Source organism: Mustelus asterias, chromosome 2 (assembly GCF_964213995.1).
Source record: "Mustelus asterias chromosome 2, sMusAst1.hap1.1, whole genome shotgun sequence".
Lineage (NCBI taxonomy): Eukaryota > Metazoa > Chordata > Chondrichthyes > Carcharhiniformes > Triakidae > Mustelus > Mustelus asterias.
Genome location: NC_135802.1, coordinates 154209608 through 154232209, shown reverse-complemented (window position 1 = coordinate 154232209; position 22602 = coordinate 154209608). Strand labels below are relative to the sequence as shown.

Sequence of the window (22602 nt, the reverse complement as noted above, 5' to 3'; positions counted from 1 at the left end):
AGAAACAAAACAACATGAGTGGAGAGAGCATCAAGACAGGCTAAAAAGATGTGTATTGTCTCCAGACAAGACAGCCAGTGAAACTCTGTGGGGGTTACAAATAGTGGGACATGAACCCAATATCCCGGTTGAGGCCGTCCTCGTGTGTGCGGAACTTGGCTATCAGTTTCTGCTCAGCGACTCTGCGCTGTCATGCACGACGGCGCAGAGTCGCTGAGCAGAAACTGATAGCCAAGTTCCGCACACACGAGGACGGCCTCAACCGGGATATTGGGTTCATGTCCCACTATTTGTAACCCCCACAGAGTTTCACTGGCTGTCTTGTCTGGAGACAATACGCATCTTTTTAGCCTGTCTTGATGCTCCCTCCACTCATGTTGTTTTGTTTCTTAAAGACTTGATTAGTTGTAAGTATTCGCATTCCAACCATTATTCATGTAAATTGAGTTTGTGTCTTTATATGCTCTGTTTGTGAACAGAATTCCCACTCACCTGAAGAAGGGGCTTGCAGCTCCGAAAGCTTGTGTGGCTTTTGCTACCAAATAAACCTGTTGGACTTTAACCTGGTGTTGTTAAACTTCTTACTGCATTTCCCTGTCACATGGTGTGTGAGGCCCCGCCCCTGTCCCTGGCTCCTCCAATCTAAGTTTCCTGAGGGTTTTGGGGCAGGATAGAGATGTGGCTTCTTTGTTACTGGGTCAGGTTATAAACAGGAGCACTGGGGGAAGAGGGAAAGCTGGAAGGTGCTGAACAGAAAGATAGAGAAAATGCGTGAGATTGTACACATCCAGGCTGGACAGTGTGGAAACCAGATCGGTGCTAAGGTAGAAGCTTAAAGAAAGAAGGAGCAATCTCACCCCATTATTTGATACGGATTTATTTAGATTAATATATCCATTAATACTTGTGCAGTAGAAATCTGAGGTTGGAGAATTCGAAGCAAAATATGCAGAGGTTGCAAAATTGTGAAAATATCAATTGTAAATATCATTTATTTCTTGTTGTTTAAAAATAATCCGTTCATATTTTGTGAATTGGTTTTACTGAGGAGCAAATGCCAAGGCTTTTCTCTCTCCCTTGAAGAAGGCACTGCGAATGTTATCATTTAAACCTCTTCCCCGGGTGGGAATTGCAAGATTGGAACTGATTGTATTTTGTGAGTGTGCAGGATAGTCTGGTGGATCAGCCATCTGCAATGCAGGCTTTTAGACACCCTGTTTGTGATTTGAATTTTAAAGAGATGTTTCCTTCCCTGAGGGGGTGGGAGAGAGAGAGAGAGAGAGAAATGCAGAATTATTCATAGCTGACCAATGCCCTGATTCTGAAGGAATAAAGGGTTTTGATAAATGGGTTTCTGTAGGGGCTGTGGTTCTGTTCTGCGGGCTGGAAGGACAGTCTCCCACTGCACTGACCATTCGTTTTCTTGTTATTTCAAGTTCTGGGAGGTGATTAGCGATGAACACGGCATCGACCCTACCGGCGCCTACCAGGGGAATGATGGCTTGCAACTGGAGAGGATAAATGTCTACTATAATGAAGCGGCAGGTACCGAGAGCACTGCAAAACGCAGCGAGCTGTTCCTAAATCCCTACCCCCTCCCCTTGCTTTGATTCTTAATCTTTGTGTGTGTGTGTGTATATAGAGGGAGAAGGGGATAGATTTACTTCTGTCTAACTACCAAACAGCCTTGATTCATTATTCACCGCAGTCATGTGGGTTAAGTGCCCACAAATCTATGAATTCTACCCATTCTGCATCTTGTGTGGGGTGTGTGTGCCTCTCTCTAAATATAAAATACCCCATTGGTGAAGACATTGATTGGAACAAAGTGCTGCATTGTAATGCGGTTTAGAATCATTTACTGGTGACAAGAGGGCCAAAATAATGAACCCTTTGCCCCATCCTGCCACATTTTGTTTTGACACAAAAGCCTCCAGGATGGGAACTGCCATCGATTTAAAGCACAGGTTTTGTTTTAATTTAAATCCACGAATTTTAAGGAGCCCTCCAGGGATCCCACGGGAACCCAGCAGATTTCTGCCCATCTGTCATTTTGGCTACTAAGCAAGCTCTGTGGCTGTGTACTCATGGAAAGGTACTAAGTCCAGATAAGCACCGTTTTCTAGAAGAGCTGACTGTATTGTTCGGAGCTAGTGCGGACTGTCCGTATTTGTAAGGGTCTGTGGGAATATTTGCCCTCCACACAGGAACTGATTGAAAATCCACTGTACTAAAAAAAAATTGCAAAATAGCACAACCAAAATGTACAGTTTTTAAAATATCCTCATCGTAAGATGAAAACCTCAGCTGCCAACATGTCCATATCATCATGTGCAAACATGTTTATCCATGGTGTTGCACTTCAACATAACATAGGTCCCACCCACTTCAATATGTTCATGTGTAACAAATCATACCGATTCATTCATTAATTCACAGGGATCCTGGTGCAGTGCAGAATTTAACATTGTACACCCAATCAGAATATACTTTCGTAATGCTGACGAGAGATACAGGTTGCCAAAGTTTTTCATCCTGAACTCATCAGGACAAATACAAGAATGCTAAATTTCAAAACATGGATCGCAACAGTTTATACATCAGGAGAAAAGAATGCTGATTGGTTGGGAAGTCGACTCTGATTGGCCAAGTCATTGCTAGTGGGGAACAATAGGCTCCCCAAATTCCTGGGTAATTCAAAAATGTTGCGAGGCTTGAACATATTCCTTTTGTTTGCAGAGAACAAATCCTTGCATACAGATGTATGTCAGTTGGAGCAAGCATAAATGAGCCACTTTGCCAGCTGACTGGTTTAATTTTCGCTATTAACACATTCAGGATTATTCAGCAAATGCTGCCCAATCATGGAATCGCATTTAACAGTTGACTTTGCACCTTCGATTGTTCAAAAAAGACAGATTACAGACTGTACTCATCCAGACTGTTGGGTGTGATTGGGCAGCACCTGCTGGACAATCCTGACTGCGTTAATGGCTACACAAACGACCAATTTAAAATAATCAGTCGCTCTTGTGACTTGGCTCATTTATGCTTCCTAGAAGCAGCATGCATTCAAACATAAGGACCCACTCTCCGCAAACAAATAGAATATGTTCAAACCTTGTACTTCTTTTAAATTACCCTGGAGCTTGGGAAGCCTATAGTTCCCCGTTGCGTTCTCCATGGCAATGCTTTGGCCAATCAGAGCCAACTTGCCAACCAATCATCACCCTTCGCTTCTGGAATATAAATGATTATAATTGTTTGAAATTTGGCATTCTTCTGTTTGTCCTGATGAGTGCAAGATGAGAAGTTTCGGCAACATGTCTCTTCAGCAATAATCAAATTCTGTACTACCAAGTGACATTGAATATACTTTCATATTGTCATGTAGCGGGGCCTGGTTTACCAATGCCAGTCTCTAGTGTTGGCAGCCTTCAGGATGAATCATTATCAATGGGTGGGTAGCTATTGGCTGGCTTTCTGACCTCAAAGAACAAAGAATAAAGAAAAGTACAGCACAGGAACAGGCCCCTTCAGCCCTCCAAGTCTGTGCCAATCACAATGCCCTAACTAAACTTAAAAAAACCTTCTGGCTTTACTCAGTCCGTATCCCTCTATTCCCCTTCTACTCATGTACCCATCCAGATGCCTCTTAAATGTTGCTAATGTGCCTGCTTCCACCACCTCCTCTGGCAGCGCGTTCCAGGCACCCACCACTCTCTGCGTGAGAAACCACCCCCTCACATCTCCCTTCAACCTTACCCCTCTCGCCTTGAACCTGGGCCCCTGGATGATCATCCCATTCCCTGCGGCACTGCAGACAAAGGTGGCATCCCAGTATGATCTATCCGGTCTCTATTATCCAACTACTCACTGGGTGAAGAGAAGGCCATGCAAAACGTTTGACAACTTGATTTGATAACGAGTTGCAGCAAACTGCAATTTAATTTAAGAAAAATGCTCAAAGCCGGTGCTTTGATGCATCGCCTCAAGCGAAGAGTGCGCCGATTAACCCTTATGAGCACTGAATGTTTTTTTTGGACAACATTACCTGTTTGTTAATGCCAGCAATTCATTTTCTCAGCTATGGAAATAATGACCTGTATATTAAATAACCACTGCATCACTTCTGCAGAATGCTAACAGTATTTTCATGCAGAAGACCTCTGCATTTTTTCTTGCAAAGAAAAAGAAAGATGTGCATTTACACAAAGCTTGCGTGACCTCAGGACATCCGAATGCAGTGAAGTAAGGCTGATGGTTTGCGGGGGAAAAAACGCAGAAGTAAAATAATCCGGGACTACCAGTACCCGGTAAATGAGATGATAATTCCAGTAATTTTCCAGATATTATTCAATGTTGTTTTATTAATATTCAATTCACTGTGCTATCATAACATTGCTACTGTATTTGATAAATGTTCAAGATTATATTTTTGAGACACTGGGGGAGATCTTTTGAAGTGTGCAAGTATTAAACCTCAATCGAGAACCCGTGTGATGTTGTCTTGGTAACATACTGGTGGTAATACGCTATCATCCGGTGAACTGGTTAATTCTCTTCCCATTCAAATACTCTGGATATCAGTGTATCACCCAAGCTTTGGAGCATAAGACCATAGGAGCAGAATTAGGCCACTCGGCCCATCAAGTCTGCTCCGCCATTCAATCATGGCTGATATTTTTCTCATCCTCATTCTCCTGCCTTTTCCCCCATTACCCCTGATCCCCTTATTAATCAAGAAGCCTTGAAGCCTCCAACATTCCCTCCAAAAACGGGGGCTGACTTAGATGGCGAGTACAAAAGTGAGCCGCCAGTGTGGGCGGTCGCCATTTTGAACTGCCATTGGCTTCCAACGCAAAGAATGGGCTTGTCTTTAAACTCTTGGCAACGCAGCCCATACCACCTGCTCGATCCCTTGCGCCCAGTTATAAGGTACCGGTAAGTAAAACAAGCTTTTGAGGTGAAAGATTAAGGCTGAGTACTAAAATGAGTGTTGCATGAGATGGCTGGAAAGTGGGGTGGGGTCCGAGGGGGCAGTGGGGGTGGGAGAGAGAGAGGGGGGGGGGGGGTGGTGGTGAGGGTTAGTTTTTATGCTGAGTATATGCTCAACATGATATTTGTGCTGAAAAATTGTCTTATACACCGGATCAATTTATACACTACAATTTATGGTATTTTGAAAAAAACTGTTACATAACCTGCAAATTTATACCAGGTCACATAAAACATGTACAAAATGGGCTGTGCTAAAGAATAAGAAGGCCTCTCTCTAAGTCCAGGCCTCAACAGTGACTGACAGCAATATCGTCAATAACTCTGGTGGCTATTTTCAGAAAAAATAATAAAGCTGATTTTAATTTTTGGATGATTTCTTTCAAAAATAGACCTTGTGAGAATGACAAGCTTTCAGGGTGAGCCTTATTTAATTTGGAAAGCTTCTTCCAGAAACACAGAAACCTGGGCAAGGGATTTCCAGCCCTTCCCGCTGGCAGGACCTTCTGGTCGCAGCGATGGCGACCTCCCTGCGGTTCCCTGGTGGCAGGCGTGTACCCACGCCCCCCCCCCCCCCACCGCCCCGTCCCCGGCAGCAGGGCGGGGCAAGCAACACAAAACATTGTAGGCCTCAGTGGGCTTGGAAGTTCCAGTTTGTGATGGTGATCATGAATATTAATGAGCAGAAGGTTATTTATGGCAGTCGGAAGGAGTCCACAATCACAAGCCGTGGAAAAGGAAGGCAGTGTGGGTGCACAGTGAGAGGGTAACTGATGGTTGCTATGACCACGTACAACTTGCTGTTCACTCAGTAAAGTTGGGCTCTGAAGCCAGTATTTCCTTAACACAACTCAGGGCGGCACAGCGGTTAGCATTGCTCCCTCATAGCACCAGGGACCCGGGTTCAATACCAGCCTCAGGTGACTGTCTTGTGTGGAGTTTGCATGTTGTCCCCGTTATCCTCTGGGTGCTCCGGTTTCCTCCCACGCTCCAAAGATGTGCAGGTGAGGTGAATTGGCCATGCTAAGTTGCCCTTTAGTGTCCCACGATTAGTAGGTTGTGGATTAGCCATGGTAAATGCACGGGGCTATGGGGATAGGGCAGAGGGGATGGTCTGGGTGGGATATTCTATCAGAGAGTCAGTACAGACTCGATATGCCAAATGGCCTCTTTCTGCTCCGTAGGGATTCTATGGTAACACAGACTCCCTTTTCCTCTCTCCCACACGGATGGTGTGGTTCTTATATATAATGAAGAATAACACCCTCACCTTTCCCCAGTCAGTAACAGCTGCTCTCACTTAGACAGAGCACTTACCTCATTGTGACAGGATTCCAACATTAATAAAGGTCAGTGGGGTTTGTCAATGGGATTGTCAGTGTGGGTTTCCTCCGGGTGCTCCGGTTTCTTCCTACAGTCGAAAGATGTGCGGGTTAGGTTGATTGGCCGTGCTAAATTGACCCTACTGTCAGGGGGATTAGCAGGGTAAATGCATGGGGTTATGGGAATAGGGCCTGGGTGGGATTGTAGTCAGTGCAGACTCGATGGGCCAAATGGCCTCCTTCTGCATTGTAGGGATTCTATGACTGGAATGTTTGGGGGCGGATTTGGAAGTACGGGGGGGGATTTGGAAGTTCGGGGGCGGGGGTGGGGGTGCTACTGGCAAAGTGACACAAAATGAATGTGTCAGGCTGGCTCCCTGACATGTTGCTGCATCCTCTCAGTACATCTGGAGGCGGCTTCTGAGAGGTGACAGCAGCCCATCCCTCAGCAGCTGCAAGGCCAGTTGGGGAGGTGATGGAGGCAATTTGAGGGAATTGTTTTGGAAGTCTATGGGGTTTTGCTGCCTGGTGAACCCCCACCCCCGTGTCTGCAGGAGAAGGCCATTTGGCCCCTCGAGCTAGCCACCCCCCCCCCCCCCCCCCCATTCAACAAGATCACGACTGACCTGATTGTAACCTGCCCCCGATAACATTCCACCCCTTTCAAGACTTTATCTAGGTCTGCCTTAAAAATATTCAAAGACTCTGTCCGGAACTCTACCCCCTTGCCTGCCACGGAATCGGGGCGGGCGAGAGTCCGACAGTGGAAATCTCCGTTGACCTCGGGTGATATATTCTGGTCTCGCTCGAGCGAGGCCTTAAAATCCCGTCCTCTACTTCCACTGCCTTTTGAGGAAAGGAATTGCAAAGACTCTCCTCCCCTCTATCTTAAATGGGCGACCCCTTATTTTTAAACAGTGGCCCCTAGTTCTAGATTCTCCCACAAGAGGAAGCATCCTCTCCACATCCACCCTGTCAAGACCCCTCACGATCTTAAATGTTTGAATCAAGTCGCCTCTCGCTCTCCTAGACTGCAGGGTGCAAGTCTAGCCTGTCCGACCTTTCCTCATAAGACAACCCACCCATTCTTAGTATTCCTGGCTTCATAATTGACCTCCTTAGACATGATCCCCCTGGATGTCCTGGAAATCAGCCTGACGTCAGGCTTGTAATTTTAGCTGTAACACTTTGCCGGAAACGTCTGCCGTGGTGGATCCGTCACCCATTATCTAGTCTGCCTGACTCTCCATTCTATCCGTGTTCATCAACATTGGATGGGTTGCTCCACCCATTTTGCTTCACGTCTCTATTCTTTGATATAACCTGTAACACTTTAGCGTCTATCACTTCATTGTACATGAATTTTTCTGTAACCACCTGTGCGGGAAGGAGTGTCACCCAGAGAGGACAGCAGACCCAGGTTTGAATGGAGAAGGTGTGAGGCTGAATGGAAAATGGCTGCAAGAGACTGATTTGTTCATCCCTCCAGTGCCATCTACAAGTGCCTACAAGCACCCTTTGTTAATAGAATAGAATCATTACACTGCAGAAGGAGGCCATTTGGCCCATCGGGTCTGCACCGCCCACAATCCCACCCAGGCCCTATCCCCGTAATCCATGTATTTACCCAGCTAATCCCCCCGACACTAAGGGGCAATTTAACATGGCCAATCCACCTAATCTGCATTTCTTTCAGACTGTGGGAGAAAACCAGAGCACCCGGAGGAAACCCACGTAGACACGGGGAGAACGTGCAAACTCCACATGGACAGTGACCCAAGCCGGGAATTGAACCCGGGTCCCTGGCGCTGCGAGGCAGCGGTGCTAACCACTGTGCCACCGTGCCGCCCTCTTGAGATTGTTCTCTTGAGATTGAATAGTTTCAATAACCTGTGAGAGGGAGATTGACCGGATAGAACTGATCCCAATTGGAGTTCCATTTTAAGGTACACAAGACCAGTTGGACCAGGGCCAGTTATTTCTCAAGACTTACTGGCTTTTCCTCCCGGGAGAATGGTGTAAGAAGCATTTCTTTATATTTTACATTTTAAATTATTTAGGGTAATGAGATTTTTTTTAATATTGGGCAACCTAAGTTGTCTGAGGTACGTTATGGTGCTTTTTCAAATGCAGTAATTATTAGAGGAGCAGTATATTAAATCAATGGCATTTCAAAATTTTAGGGAGAGGTTTTACCCCATCAAATTCCCCCTAGCCCTCACCAGTGTGTTTTATGGCAGGCACGTGGGGGGAATGTGGCCTTAGGCCCAGAAATCGGACTATGGGATCTTCCGCTATGATGGATCAGAAAGCCCATCAGAGGGCAGCATCAGTGGGATACAAATGAAGGCCCAATTCCCCCCCAACAGCAGATACTCCGTGATGCCAGTGGGAAAACACCCATGGAGTGGAACATGTTTGGAACAACATGGTGTACAGATGTCAGGGCACACTTGAGCAATGCCTGGGGCTCCTTCCAGAGCTCAGAATGGAGGCCACCCACACCTGGACCTTGCAACACCAAAGCAGTGAGTGGGGGGAGAGCACCCACAGGTGGGCCTTTCAGATTCACTGTCCTGGAAGGGGTCCATCTTCCAGTCTCCCCGCTCCTGAAGTTCCATCTTCATTCTCAGGAGGTCCACCTTCTGGTGTCACAGTGCTCCCAGGGATTTCTGTTCATTTTCAGGGGAGTTCATCTTCTTCAATAATGCCTCAGTGATGCTGAGCACCTTTTCAATATAGTGCCCAGGTACGAGTGTGGAGTAACCACCTTCCAGACCTGCCCTACCATGAAATATGGTGCGAAACACCGGCTGCATAACCGATGAGGTTGGGGCTGGAAGACTTGTCATGTTTCCCCATCGACCTCTGCAGCAGGAAACCATTCCCCATTCCCACCCCACCCCTCAAAGTGGGGGAATTTTGCTTAAAATCTTTTTCAAATATTGAAAATAACAGTGTATTTTGTTGAAACAAATCTAGCGTATCATCCATCCATCTGTTTCCGCTTGTGACTATTCTAATACTCTCCTGGCCAGACTCTCATCTTCCAGATCCCCCCATAAACTTGAGCTCAACCTAAACTCTCGTACCTGTATTCTATCTAGCACTAACTCCCGTTCACCTAACTAGCACTAACTCTGCCACCTGTATTCTAACTAGCACTAGCTCCCGTTCACCTAACCAGCACTAACTCTGCTACCTGTATTCGAACTAGCACTAAGCCCCCTTCATCTTCAGTTCCGGCTTTTGGGTGACTGTCTGTGCAGAGTCTGTACATCTTCCCCGTGCCTGCATGGGATTCCTCCGGGTGTTCCAATTTCCTCCCACAGTCTAAAGGAGTGGGGGAGGTCTAGTCAAAAAGGCCATTGCAGATTGGTCATGTTAAATTGCTCCTTAATGTCAGGGGGATTAGCTGGGTAAATCCGTAGGGTTACAGGGATAGGGCCTGGGTGTTTATAGTTGTTGGCGCAGGCTCAATGGTCTGAATGGCCTCCTTCTGCACTGTATGATTCTATGATTGATTCTATATTGTCACCTGGTGAAAATGTATTGTATTTTATCAGTGAATATTGAATTTCGTTTGTTAAGAGTTGCAGTTCTAATTGCTGTGAAATTTGGTTTTCTGCAATTGCCTTTTTGACCAGACCTCTCCCACTTTCACTCTGTCGGACTCCGATTTTCCAATGAGCATCGATCCTCGCAAGCGTTTGATTTGGAAAGTGGCCTTTCCCAGGCTGGACTGAACCAAGTCTATAATAACTTGCTGTCAGATGCTCATTGTTGACAAGTTCCCTCTGTCCTTTTAAGACTTTAAACTCTTGATTTGATTTGATTTATTATTGTCACATGTATTAGCATATAGTGAAAAGTATTGTTTCTTGCAAGCTATACAGACAAAGCATGCTGTTCATAGAGAAGGAAAGGAGAGAGTGCAGAATGTAGTGTTACAATCATAGCTAGGGTGTAGAGAAAGATCAACTTAATGCAAGGTAGGTCCATTCAAAAGTCTGACAGCAGCAGGGGAGAAGCTGTTCTTGAGTCGGTTGGTACGTGACCTCAGACTTTTGTATCTTTTTCCCGACGGAAGAAGGTGGAAGAGAGAATGTCCAGGGTGCGTGGGGTCCTTAATTATGCTGGCTGCTTTTCCGAGGCAGCGGGAAGTGTAGACAGAGTCAATGGATGGGAGACTGGTTTTTTTTCCTTCGGGGAGGCGGTGGTGCAGTGGTATTGTCACTGGACCAGGATAATGCTCTGGTGACCCAGGTTCAAATCTCACCACGGCCGATGGCGAAATTCGAATTCAATAAAATCTGGAAGTTAAAAGTTTAACGATGGCCATGAAACCATTTTTGTAAAAACCCATCTGGTTCACTTTTGAAGGAAGGAAATCTGCCATCTGTACCTGGTCTGGCCAAATGTACTCCAGACCCAAATACAGTGCCCTCTGAAATGGCCTGACTCAATTCAAGGGCAATTAGGGATGGGCAATAAATGCTGGCCCAGCCAGGGTACTTGTGTTATGTATCACCGTGCATTGGGATAAACAGTTAGTGTTAGGGTCAACTTGAGGGTGAATATTTCATTAATAATACCAGAAAAAAAACACCGGTAGATTCAGGAATTGGATAACGTGATTACCGCATTTTAACATCGTGTCAATGCTGTGAAATTCTGCTGATCATCTTTTTGGTCGGAATGTTTTTTTTAAGGTATAACCAATTATTAAATCAATAAACAGGCTCAAGTGGGGATTGAGACTGTTAGCTGTAACGGAAGGATGTGCAGGGTTACAGGGAGAAGACTGGGGAAGTGACACTAGGTGAATTGGTCTTTTGGAGAGCCAGTGCAGACACGGTGAGCTAAGTGGCCTTCCTTCTGCGCTCTAGCAATTCTGTGATCCTGTGAATATAATTGGCACTTGCAATGCGAATTAAACCTTCAATATCTACCATCAAATGTGAGGAGAATTCTAATCATAACTTGCCCCTGAGAGAATCTGTTTGGGCTTGATGGGCTAGAATGTCTCCAACATTGACACAAAAAACTTTATTCCCTCACCGTGGGTGGCACAGTGGTTAGCACTGCTGCCTCACAGCGCCAGGGGCCCAGGTTTGATTCCCGGCTTGGGTCACTGTGCGGAGTCTGCTCGTTCTCCCCGTGTCTGCGTGGGTTTCCTCCGGGTGCTCCGATTTCATCCCACAGTCCAAAGACGTGCGGGTTAGGTAGATTGGCCGTGCTAAATTGACCCTTAGTGTCGGGGGACTAGCTCGGGTAAATGCATGGGATTATGGGGTTAGGGCCGGGGTGGGATTGTGGTCAGTGCAGACTCGATGGGCCAATTGACCTCCTTCTGCACTGTAGGATTGTATGATTCTATCTATGATATACCATTAAAACCATGGGCTCTAAAGAAAAGACAAGGAAGCAGTTTCAATTGCTTTTCATTTGAAGTGAGTGAGTAATGAAAACTTTACTTTCTGACAAGAGATTTCCCATCCAGTTAATATGTGGTTGTCACAAGCCTATCAACCACAATGGCCAACATTTCATGGGGTGTAGTGGTAATGCCATTGGACTAGCAATCCAGAGGCTCACCCAGAGGCATGGGTTCAGATCCCACCACAGTGGAATTTAAATTCAGTTCATAAATCTGGAATATAAAAGCTGGACAGAGTACTGGTGACCACATGAAAATCCATCTGGTTCACTAATACCCTTTAGGGGAGGAAATCTGCCATCTTTATCTGCTCTGACCTACATAGCACGGTATGTGCTATGTATGGGCGGCACGGTAGCACAGTGGTTAGCACTGCTGCTTCACAGCTCCAGGGTCCCGGGTTCGATTCCCGGCTCGGGTCACTGTCTGTGTGGAGTTTGCACATTCTCCTCGTGTCTGCGTGGGTTTCCTCCGGGTGCTCCGGTTTCCTCCCACAGTCCAAAGATGTGCGGGTTAGGTTGATTGGCCAGGTTTAAAAAATTGCCCCTTAGAGTCCTGGGATGTGTAGGTTAGAGGGATTAGCGGGTAAAATATGTGGGGGTAGGGCCTGGGTGGGATTGTGGTCGGTGCAGACTCGATGGGCCGAATGGCCTCCTTCTGCACTGTAGGGATTCTATGATTCTATTCTATGATTGGCCTTTCTGCGTTACTTTTGAAAGGCCGTGTGCAACAATTGATTGGATGCAGAATCCTTTTTTCTAATTAATCTATCTGTCTGAAAACAAAGCAGATTATTCTGACTGTCAGCAACTTTTCTGAGTTCTTACTTATTCTCAGCTTGTTCCTGTTACAGGGAACCAGGATTTGTTAGTCCACCTCTACCTCAGGAGTACTGTAATTGAGAAAATGGTGAAGGGATGCTTCAATACAAGGATCCCCTCGTGTAAATGAGATTCAACGATTACTGATCCTCTTTAAATAAGGAGAACTTATTTTGCCACTTCCACACCTGTTATCCTCATCCCCTGTTTGGGAAGTTGAGTAGAGTACGATGACATCCTTCGTCACCAACGGTGGTGATTTCATAACTTGGCCGATGGTATATCCTAACTCTGACACTCTGTTCCTCCCACAGGTAGCAAGTATGTGCCCCGTGCCATCCTGGTCGACTTGGAGCCAGGCACAATGGACTCTGTCAGATCTGGACCCTTTGGACAGATTTTTAGACCTGACAATTTTGTATTTGGTATGAATTCTTTTACTCTTGGACTGTGAAGAAGGTTATCTAGGATTGCAACGGGATCTTGGTCAATTGAGCCAGTGGGCCAATGAATGGCAGATGGGGTTTAATTTGGATAAATGTGAGGTGATGCATTTTGGTAGATCGAATCGGGGCAGGACCTATTCAGTTAATGGAAGGGTGTTGGGGAGAGTTACAGAACAAAGAGACCTACGGGTACAGGTTCATAACTCCTTGAAAGTGGAGTCACAGGTGGACAGGGTGGTGAAGAAGGCATTCAGCATGCTTGGTTTCATTGGTCAGAGCATTGAATACAGGAGTTGGGACGTCTTGTTGAAGTTGTACAAGACATTGATAAGGCCACACTTGGAATACTGTGTACAGTTCTGGCCACCCTATTATAGAAAGGATATTATTAAACTAGAAAGAGTGCAGAAAAGATTTACTAGGATGATACTGGGACTTGATGGTTTGAGTCATAAGGAGAGGCTGGATAGACTGGGACTTTTTTCCCTGGAGTTTAGGAGGCTCAAGGGTGATCTTATAGAGGTCTATAAAATAACAAGGGGCATAGACAAGGTAGATAGTCAACATCTTTTCCCAAAGGTAGGGGAGTCTAAATCTAGAGGGCATAGGTTTAAGGTGAGAGGGGAGAGATACAAAAGGATCCAGAGGGGCAATTTTTTCACTCAGAGGGTGGTATCTGGAACGTGCTGCCAGAGGCGAGTGCAATTTTGTCTTTTAAAAAGCATCAAGACAGTTACATGGGTAAGATGGGTATAGAGGGATATGGGCAATTGGGGCTAGCGGTTTTAAAAAAAGAAAAGGGTGGCATGGACAAGTTGGGCCGAAGGGCCGGTATGTAGCTTGAAAAACTTCTTCAAGCATCTCTACGCTCTCAATAAAATACTCTTAATGGCAGCTCTTTATTGCTGGTTTAGAATAAAACTGGCCAAAATTAAACTTTTAACATTGCTTGAGGTGAAAAGGACCTCATTTGTGCAGTGTGAATAACACACAGAAAGAACATGAAGAGATAATATATAGAGTGCAAAAGGGAGTGCAAGAGTACAGGGGCCTACATATGCTCATAAATCATTAAAGGTGGCAGGACAGATGGAATTAATAAAGCATACAGTATCCTGGGATTTGTTAATGAGGCACATACAAGAGCAAGGAGGCGATGTTAAAGTTGTATAAAACACTGGTTTGGCCTCAACTGGAATATTACACCCAATTCTGAGTGTCACACTTCAGGAAGGTTATGAAAGGAGTGAAGGGAGTGCAGGCAGGATTCATAAGAATGGTTCTGTTACTGGGCTAAATTGAAGAAGGAAATGCTTTATAGAACCTTAGTTAGGCCGCACTTGTAATATAGTGTTCAATTCTGGTCGCCACACTACCAGAAGGATGTGGAGGCTTTGGAGAGGGTACAGAAAAGATTTACCAGGATGTTGCCTGGTATGGAGGGCATTAGCTATGAGGTGAGGTTGGAGAAACTTGGTTTGTTCTCACTGGAACGACGGAGGTTGAGGGGTGATCTGATAGAAGTCTACAAGATTATGAGGGGCATGGACAGAGTGGATAGACAGAAGCTTTGTCCCAGGGTGGAAGAGTCAATTACTAGGGGGCATAGGTTTAAGGTGCGAGGGGCAAAGTTTAAAGGAGATGTACGAGGCAAGTTTTTTTACACAGAGGGTGGTGGGTGCCTGGAACTCGCTGCCGGGGAGGTAGTGGAAGCAGATACGATAGTGACTTTTAAGGGGTGTCTTGACAAATACATGAATAGAATGGGAACAGAGGGATACGGTCCCTGGAAGATTAGGGGGTTTTAGTTCAGTCGGGCAGCAAGGTCGGTGCAGGCTTGGAGGGCCGAAGGGTCTGTTCCTGTGCTGTAATTTTCTTTGTTCTTTGTTTTATGTTTTCCTTGGGGAAGAGAAGGTTGGGAGATGATAACCAATTTATGGACAGGCATTCACCCTCAACCTAACTTTCTTTCCCAACTTCCATATCCCTTGAATCCTTTGGAATCCGCAACATTCGGGTTGATCTTGGCCTGGAATATCCTCAGCGACTGAGCCTCCACTGTTCTCTGGGATAAGGAGTACACCGGTTTCACAACACTGTGAGCAAGTTCCCCCAAGTCGCTCACCAGCTTGACTTGGAACTACACTGTGGTATCCTCTCACAGCCTCCCAGTGGCTGTGCCTTTGGCAGGGGGACGGGGGACGGGGGGGCGGTCACGTGGAATACGATGAGTGCCCAGCCCATCACCTTCTCACACACCCCGAGCTGTCCCCATAATGCGGTAAGCGGGCAGGTTCTGGAGTTGGCAGCCCAGCCGCCCGCCATTTTTAAAATAAATATTTACTGAGTAATTGAGTTTGTTACCAAGCCAGTTGAGCTGTATATTATGCTGTCCACACCATCACGTACATGGTTGACAGATCGATTTTTTTTTAACGCACATTTAAAAGGCAGGAAGGAAAGACATCGGGGCATCCCAACTCCCCAACATTGTTCCTGCCCACCTTCCCATCCCCCCCCCACTCCTTACTCAACCCCCAGGCTGCACAATCCTTTCCCACCCTAAAACCCCAGGACTTGCCTCACTCCAGATGCCATGGATTGTTTGCTGTCCTGGCAGTGCCCACCACTCCGTTCTGGCTCCATTGGGAGCTGCTGGTCAATCAGAAGGCAGGGGAGAAGTCCCACTGCCCCGCCTGTTTAGCCCAATGGCAGTGCGTTAGCTTTAACTGTGTTATCTGCTGGCCAACTCTTTCAACAAAGTGAGGAGGAGGAGGGGGGGTTGAGCAATTTAAACCTGTATGAAACCCACCCCGTGGGGGCAGACACAGGCCCAGCCTTTCTCCCGATAAATGTAACCTGTGGGTACCTCAGCTTGGCACTGCCCTGTGAATTCACACAGAGCAGAGGTCAGTCACAGACCTGTGAGGGACAGTTTCAAAATATACAGAGCCTTCCATCTGCAACTATGTTCCAGCAGAGGATGAGAAAGATCAGTGTCCAACAGGCCCCACTCACATTTCCAACCTGATAGCCAAGTTCCTGACCCAAGCTGACTGATGCTTGGAGCCCTTCATGGCCTACAGAGAGGGCAGCTATCTCCCGACAGTTTTGTTATGGTCTGGGATACTCTGTCCGAGAGGTTGCTGGAACCTCCCATAAACCCAAGGTCATCCAACATTCTGCAGCCCTAACCTGCCGTGTCCAGTTCCCCTCCCAGCCCTGTGCTCACTGACCTACACTGGCTCCCATGCCGGCATCATCCTGACTCTAAAATTCTCACCTTTGTTTTCAAACCCTCTTGCCCCAGTGGCCTTGTCCCTCCCTCTCTCTGTAACCCCCCCATCCCAGCGCCTTCAAGATAACCGCACTCCCCCCACTCCAGCCCCTGCTGCATCCCTGATTATTATTGCTCGGCCATTGGTGTCTGTTCCATGGAGCTCAAACTCTGGAATACCCTCTCTACATCTCTCCGCCTCTCAGACACGCTTCTCTTGTTTGAGACCTACCCCCTTTTGACTGAGCTTTTGACCGTCTGTTCCAATACCCCGTGTCTGCGAGGGTTTCCTCCGGGTGCTCCGGTTTCCTCCCACACTCCAAAGACGTGCGGGATAGGTTGATTGGATATGCTAAATTAACCCTTAGTAACTAAGCGGGGATAGGGCCTGGGTGGGATTGTGGTCGGTGCTTCTGCACTGGAGGGTTTCTATGTATCTCCTTACGTGCTTCAGTGTCGGACTTCACTTTATGATGTTTCTGTGAAGCACCTTGGGATGGTTTATGATATTAAAGACGATATATAAGATGTGTATGTTGTTGTTGAGGGTTCAGGTGCATGATGGGCCGAATTGACTCCAGTGTAAAAGCGAATGCTTTGTAAATGATCCCTTCCTGTTTGATTTGAAGGCCAGAGTGGCGCCGGTAACAACTGGGCCAAAGGTCACTACACGGAAGGGGCGGAGCTGGTTGACTCAGTGCTGGATGTGGTCCGAAAGGAAGCTGAAAGTTGTGACTGTCTGCAGGGCTTCCAGCTCACCCACTCGTTGGGCGGTGGCACTGGCTCAGGCATGGGCACCCTCCTGATCAGCAAGATCCGCGAGGAGTACCCCGACCGCATCATGAACACCTTTAGCGTCGTGCCGTCGCCCAAAGTGTCGGACACCGTGGTGGAGCCGTACAACGCCACCCTGTCCGTGCACCAGCTGGTTGAAAACACGGACGAGACTTACTCCATTGACAATGAAGCCCTGTACGACATCTGCTTCCGCACACTGAAGCTCACCACGCCAACATACGGCGATCTCAACCACTTGGTGTCAGCCACCATGAGTGGTGTGACCACCTGCCTCCGCTTCCCCGGGCAGCTGAACGTTGACCTCCGGAAGTTGGCCGTCAACATGGTGCCCTTCCCCCGCCTGCACTTCTTCATGCCGGGCTTTGCCCCGCTGACCAGCCGCGGCTGCCAGCAGTACCGCGCGCTGACCGTCCCCGAGTTGACCCAGCAGATGTTCGACGCCAAGAACATGATGGCGGCCTGCGACCCCCGTCACGGGCGCTACCTGACGGTGGCGGCCATCTTCCGCGGGAAGATGTCCATGAAGGAGGTGGACGAGCAGATGCTCAACATCCAGAACAAGAACAGCAGCTACTTCGTCGAGTGGATCCCCAACAACGTGAAGACGGCCGTGTGCGACATAGCGCCGCGGGGCCTCAAGATGTCGGCGACCTTCATCGGGAACAGCACCGCAATCCAGGAGCTGTTCAAGAGGATCTCGGAGCAGTTCACCGCCATGTTCCGCCGCAAGGCCTTCCTGCACTGGTACACGGGCGAGGGGATGGATGAAATGGAGTTTACCGAGGCGGAAAGCAACATGAATGACCTGGTGTCAGAATACCAACAATACCAGGAAGCCACTGCAGACGACCAGGGTGAATTCGAAGAAGAGGAAGAGGCTGAAGTTGAAGCTTAAAGTTCCGGAAGATTCCTGCACCCCCCCGACCCACTCCGAAATGGTGTAGTTTTACTCTCCCACAATCTCCTTATGAAAAAAAAAGTTGTGGTTTAACTTGTAAATCTTGTTCCTATACAACAGTGAACTTTAGTAAGGAGTGAAGCTGTGAAAAGCATGATGTAAATAGTGACCCATCCAGTGATGCAAATGGTTTTCATTTTACTAATTGCTGAAATGATTTTGAAATACTCGTGTTGAATGAAGTGAATGTTTATTATTCTTCATGATCTGAAGTGAATGAAATTTCAAACCGATATCCTGTGTTGACGTGTTTGTTCGTTCCGCTGGTGTCCAATTGTAACATTCACACAGTAAGCGTTCCACAGATAGCTCGCCACAACATGTCCCCAGACACTGTGATCTCAACACATGATTGCTTTATTCTTTAATGGGATTTGAGCATCGCGGGCCGCCCTATAATCGCCCCTGAGAAAGTTCATTTATTAGTCACAAGTAGGCTTACATTAACACTGCAATGAAGTTACTGTGTAAAGCCCCTAGTCGCCACACTCCGGCGCTCGACAACATTTAAGACAGAGGTGAGGGCATTCATCTTTCTTTCAGAGGGTGGTGAGTCTGTGGAACTTCCTTCCTCAGAGTGGCAGAGGCAGGCTTATTGAATATGTTTAAGGTTTTATTAGATTAGTTCCCTTGAAGAATCAAAGACAATGGCCAGCTCCAACTCACCGCCATCTTTCTCAACTCCTCCACTCTCTCTAAATAATCTGACTGCTTCTCCGACATCCACTATTGGGTGAGCAGAAATTCCCTCCAATTAAATATTGAAAAGATTGAAGCCATTGTTTTCAGTCCTTAACAACCACACTCCCTAGCAACCGACTCCATCCCTCTCCCTGGCAACGGTCTGAGATTAAGCCCATCTGTTCACAACTTTGCTGTAACATTTGATGCTGAATTCCTGACCTCAAACGTGCCACCACTAAGCCCACATATTTCCACTTCTGTAACGTCTCCTGACTTCACCTATCTCAGCTCATCTCCTGCTGAAACCCTCACCTTTGTTACGTCCACACTCAACTATTCCAAAGCCTCGCTGCTCTCCCAGGATTACCCTCTGTAATCTTGAGGTCATTTAAAAGTCTTAACGCACAAAGAGGAGCAGAAGTAGGCCATTCGGCCCCTCGAGCCTGCTCTGCCATTCAATGCGATCATGGCTGATCTGTTTGTGTTCCACATTCCTACCTACCCCCAATATCCTATGATTCCCTTAGCTACTGAGAATCGATCTACCTCGGCCTTATAAATGTTCAGTGATCCAGCTTCCACCACCTTCTGAGGCAGGGGATTCTGAAGTCTCTTCATATCTCTTACTAAAAAAAGCGACTGTGGTGGACCTCAGTTGTGCCTTTGTCCTATATGGACCACCGTTGTGTGTGCTTGTCATACCTGGACACATCCCCTTCCAGTTTGGGTCCTCCCCTCAGCACCTACTATAAGGGTGGCTGTCTCAACAAAGAACAAAGAACAAAGAACAATACAGCACAGGAACAGGCCCTTCGGCCCTCCAAGCCCGCGCCGCTCCCCGGTCCAGGATTGAATCCTGAATCCAGGATCCCCGCCCAATTTTCCAGCCTATCTACATACCAATATCCTATCCACCGAGCTGTCCCTCACAGCTACGATGCTTTGTTCATTACAACCTATTAACTCACCCCCACCCCCCCATTCCAGACCATGTGATCTCCAGGGAGAGGTGAAAACCCAGAGTGAAAAACCCCAGGGCCAATATGGGGAAAAAAAAATCTGGGAAATTCCTCTCCGACCCCCTGAGGCGATCGAAACGAGTCCAGGAGATCACAATGGCCCTGATCGGAAAATGCTTCCCAACCCTAGTCATTTCCACTTCCACGAACACCATATGAATTCCCTGCCCCCGAGACAGGTTCCCAACTATCCGCAGTCTCACTCTGTACTGGCACCAGCAAGATGATCATAGAATGAAGCCTTGAAACGAGAAACCAGGAACAATTAGCCCGCGCCGCTCCCTGGTCCACACTAGACCACTCTTTTGTATCCCTCCATTCCCACTCCGTTCATATAGCTGTCTAGATAAGTCTTAAACGTTCCCAGTGTGTCCGCCTCCACCACCTTGCCCGGCAACACATTCCAGGCCCCCACGACCCTCTGTGTAAAATATGTCCTTCTGATATCTGTGTTAAACCTCCCCCCCTTCACCTTGAACCTATGACCCCTCGTGAATGTCACCACCGACCCGGGGAAAAGCTTCCCACCGTTCACCCTATCTATGCCTTTCATAATTTTATACACCTCTATTAAGTCTCCCCTCATCCTCCGTCTTTCCAAGGAGAACAACCCCAGTTTCCCCAATCTCTCCTCATAACCAAGCCCCTCCATACCAGGCAACATCCTGGTAAACCTCCTCTGTACTCTCTCCAAAGCCTCCACGTCCTTCTGGTAGTGTGGCGACCAGAACTGGACGCAGTATTCCAAATGCGGCCGAACCAACGTTCTATACATCTGCAACATCAAACCCCAACTTTTATACTCTATGCCCCGTCCTATAAAGGCAAGCATGCCATATGCCTTCTTCACCACCTTCTCCACCTGTGACGTCACCTTCAAGGATCTGTGGACTTGCACACCCAGGTCCCTCTGCGTCTCTACACCCTTTATGGTTCTTCCATTTATCGTGTAGCTCCTCCCTACATTATTCCCACCAAAATGCATCACTTCGCATTTATCAGGATTGAACTCCATCTGCCATTTCCTTGCCCAAATTTCCAGCCTATCTATATCCTTCTGTAGCCTCTGACAATGTTCCTCACTATCTGCAAGTCCTGCCAGTTTTGTGTCGTCCGCAAACTTACTGATCACCCCAGTTACTCCTTCTTCCAGATCATTTATATAAATCACAAACAGCAGAGGTCCCAATACAGAGCCCTGCGGTACACCACTAGTCACAGGCCTCCAGCCGGAAAAAGACCCTTCCACTACCACCCTCTGTCTTCTATGACCAAGCCAGTTCTCCACCCATCTAGCCACCTCCCCCTTTATCCCATGGGATCCAACCTTTTTCACTAGCCTACCATGAGGGACTTTGTCAAATGCTTTACTAAAGTCCATATAGACAACATCCACGGCCCTTCCTTCGTCAACCATTTTGGTCACTTCTTCAAAAAACACCACCAGGTTAGTGAGGCATGACCTCCCTCTCACAAAACCATGTTGACTATCGTTAATGAGTTTATTCCTTTCTAAATGCGCATACATCCTCCCCCTTGTTCAGTCCAGGTTGATTATATGTTGGGATCTGCTCCTGATTCTGTTGTGAATAAAAGCCTACGCTTATATTGGCATATCGGTAGTCTTTCGCCTTATTGATAGCGCATCAGCGACACTTAATTTTAAAACATTTGCCCCCTAGTTCTTAACTCGAAGCAAGTCCCGTTTCCCTATCGCCTACATTGACTACTTGGTCAAGCAATGTCTTGAATTTAATATGCTCAATCCTTGTTTTTCTCCTCCTTATCTCAGTAATCTCCTCCAGTGCAGTATCTGTGCCCCTCTAATTCTAAACCTTGAATTGAAAACTCGAGGGCATAGGTTTAAGGTGAGAGGGGAAAGATTTAAAAGGGACCTGAGGGGCAACTTCTTCACGCAGAGGGTGGTGCAGATATGGAATAAGCTGCCAGAGATAGTGGTTGAAGCAGGTACAATAACAACATCTAAAAAGCATTTGGATAAGTACATGGAATTGAACCTGGGTCGCTGGTGCTGTGAGGCTGTCATGATGTGGAGATGCCAGCGTTGGACTGGGGTAAACACAGTAAGAGTTTTAACAACACCAGGTTAAAGTCCAACAGGTTTATTTGGTATAAAAAGGCATTTGCTACCAAATAAACCTGTTGGACTTTAACCTGGTGCCATCCCTTCTGTTGAAGCCAGGCATTTCAGGCCTGGCAGAAAGCCAAAACCCACATAGTCACAACAACAACCTGCATTTGGATCGCACCTTTCGCATCCCAAGGTGTGTCACAGGAGTGACTATCAAACAATATCTGTCGAAGAGTCACACCCGGCAGGAAAATAGGGCAGCCGATCAAAAGCTTTGTTGGAGGGATTGGTTTTAAGGAACACCTGAAATGAGGAGGGAGGACGAGAGCAGATGTGAAAAGATTTGAGGAGGGAATTCCGGAGCCGAATGCCAAGGCAGCTGAAAACACGGCTGCGAGGGATAGACCTAGGAGCAGCAGGATCTCCGAGGGTTAGAGAGCTGGAGGAGGTTATAGAGATAGGCGGCACAGTGATTAGCACTGCTGCCTCACAGCACCAAGGTCACTGTGTGGGGTTTGCACCTTCTCCTCGTGTCTGCGTGGGTTTACTCCGGTTTCCTCCCCCAGTCCAAAGATGTGTGGGTTAGGTTGATTGGCTGTGCTAAGTTGCCCCTTAGTACCAGGGGGACTAGCAAGTTAAATACATGGATAAGACTGGGGTGGGAATGTTGTCGGTGCAGGCTCGATGGGCTGAATGGCCTCCTCCTGCACTGTAGAGATTCTACGATAGGGAATGGTGAAGCCATGG

At 47.2% G+C, this 22602-nt stretch overlaps 1 protein-coding gene across 2 annotated transcripts; it reads left to right on the top strand.

Annotated features, from left to right (window-relative positions):
- The first annotated feature begins 727 nt into the window (after positions 1 to 727).
- Positions 728 to 18292, top strand: tubb6 (tubulin, beta 6 class V). Of its 2 annotated transcripts, XM_078229265.1 has the most exons (4): positions 728 to 824; positions 1437 to 1545; positions 12896 to 13006; positions 16934 to 18018. In XM_078229265.1, the coding sequence occupies exons 1-4, from the start codon at positions 768 to 770 to the stop codon at positions 17995 to 17997; spliced, it is 1341 nt and encodes a 446-aa protein (XP_078085391.1). In that variant the 5' UTR covers positions 728 to 767; the 3' UTR covers positions 17998 to 18018. The 2 variants fall into 2 exon arrangements, with proteins under 2 accessions (XP_078085391.1, XP_078085382.1); XM_078229256.1 differs by lacking the exons at positions 728 to 824; positions 1437 to 1545 and adding an exon at positions 4163 to 4316 and having other exon boundaries at positions 16934 to 18292.
- Positions 18293 to 22602: the final 4310 nt, after the last annotated feature.

Excerpts from the sequence above, each read along its gene's own strand:
- tubb6 (XM_078229265.1), top strand. The coding sequence starts at position 768 with ATGCGTGAGATTGTACACATCCAGGCTGGACAGTGTGGAAACCAGATC. Across the intron at positions 825-1,436 it reads GAAACCAGATCGGTGCTAAG|TTCTGGGAGGTGATTAGCGA; the intron begins GTAGAAGCTTAA and ends TGTTATTTCAAG. Across the intron at positions 1,546-12,895 it reads CTACTATAATGAAGCGGCAG|GTAGCAAGTATGTGCCCCGT; the intron begins GTACCGAGAGCA and ends TTCCTCCCACAG.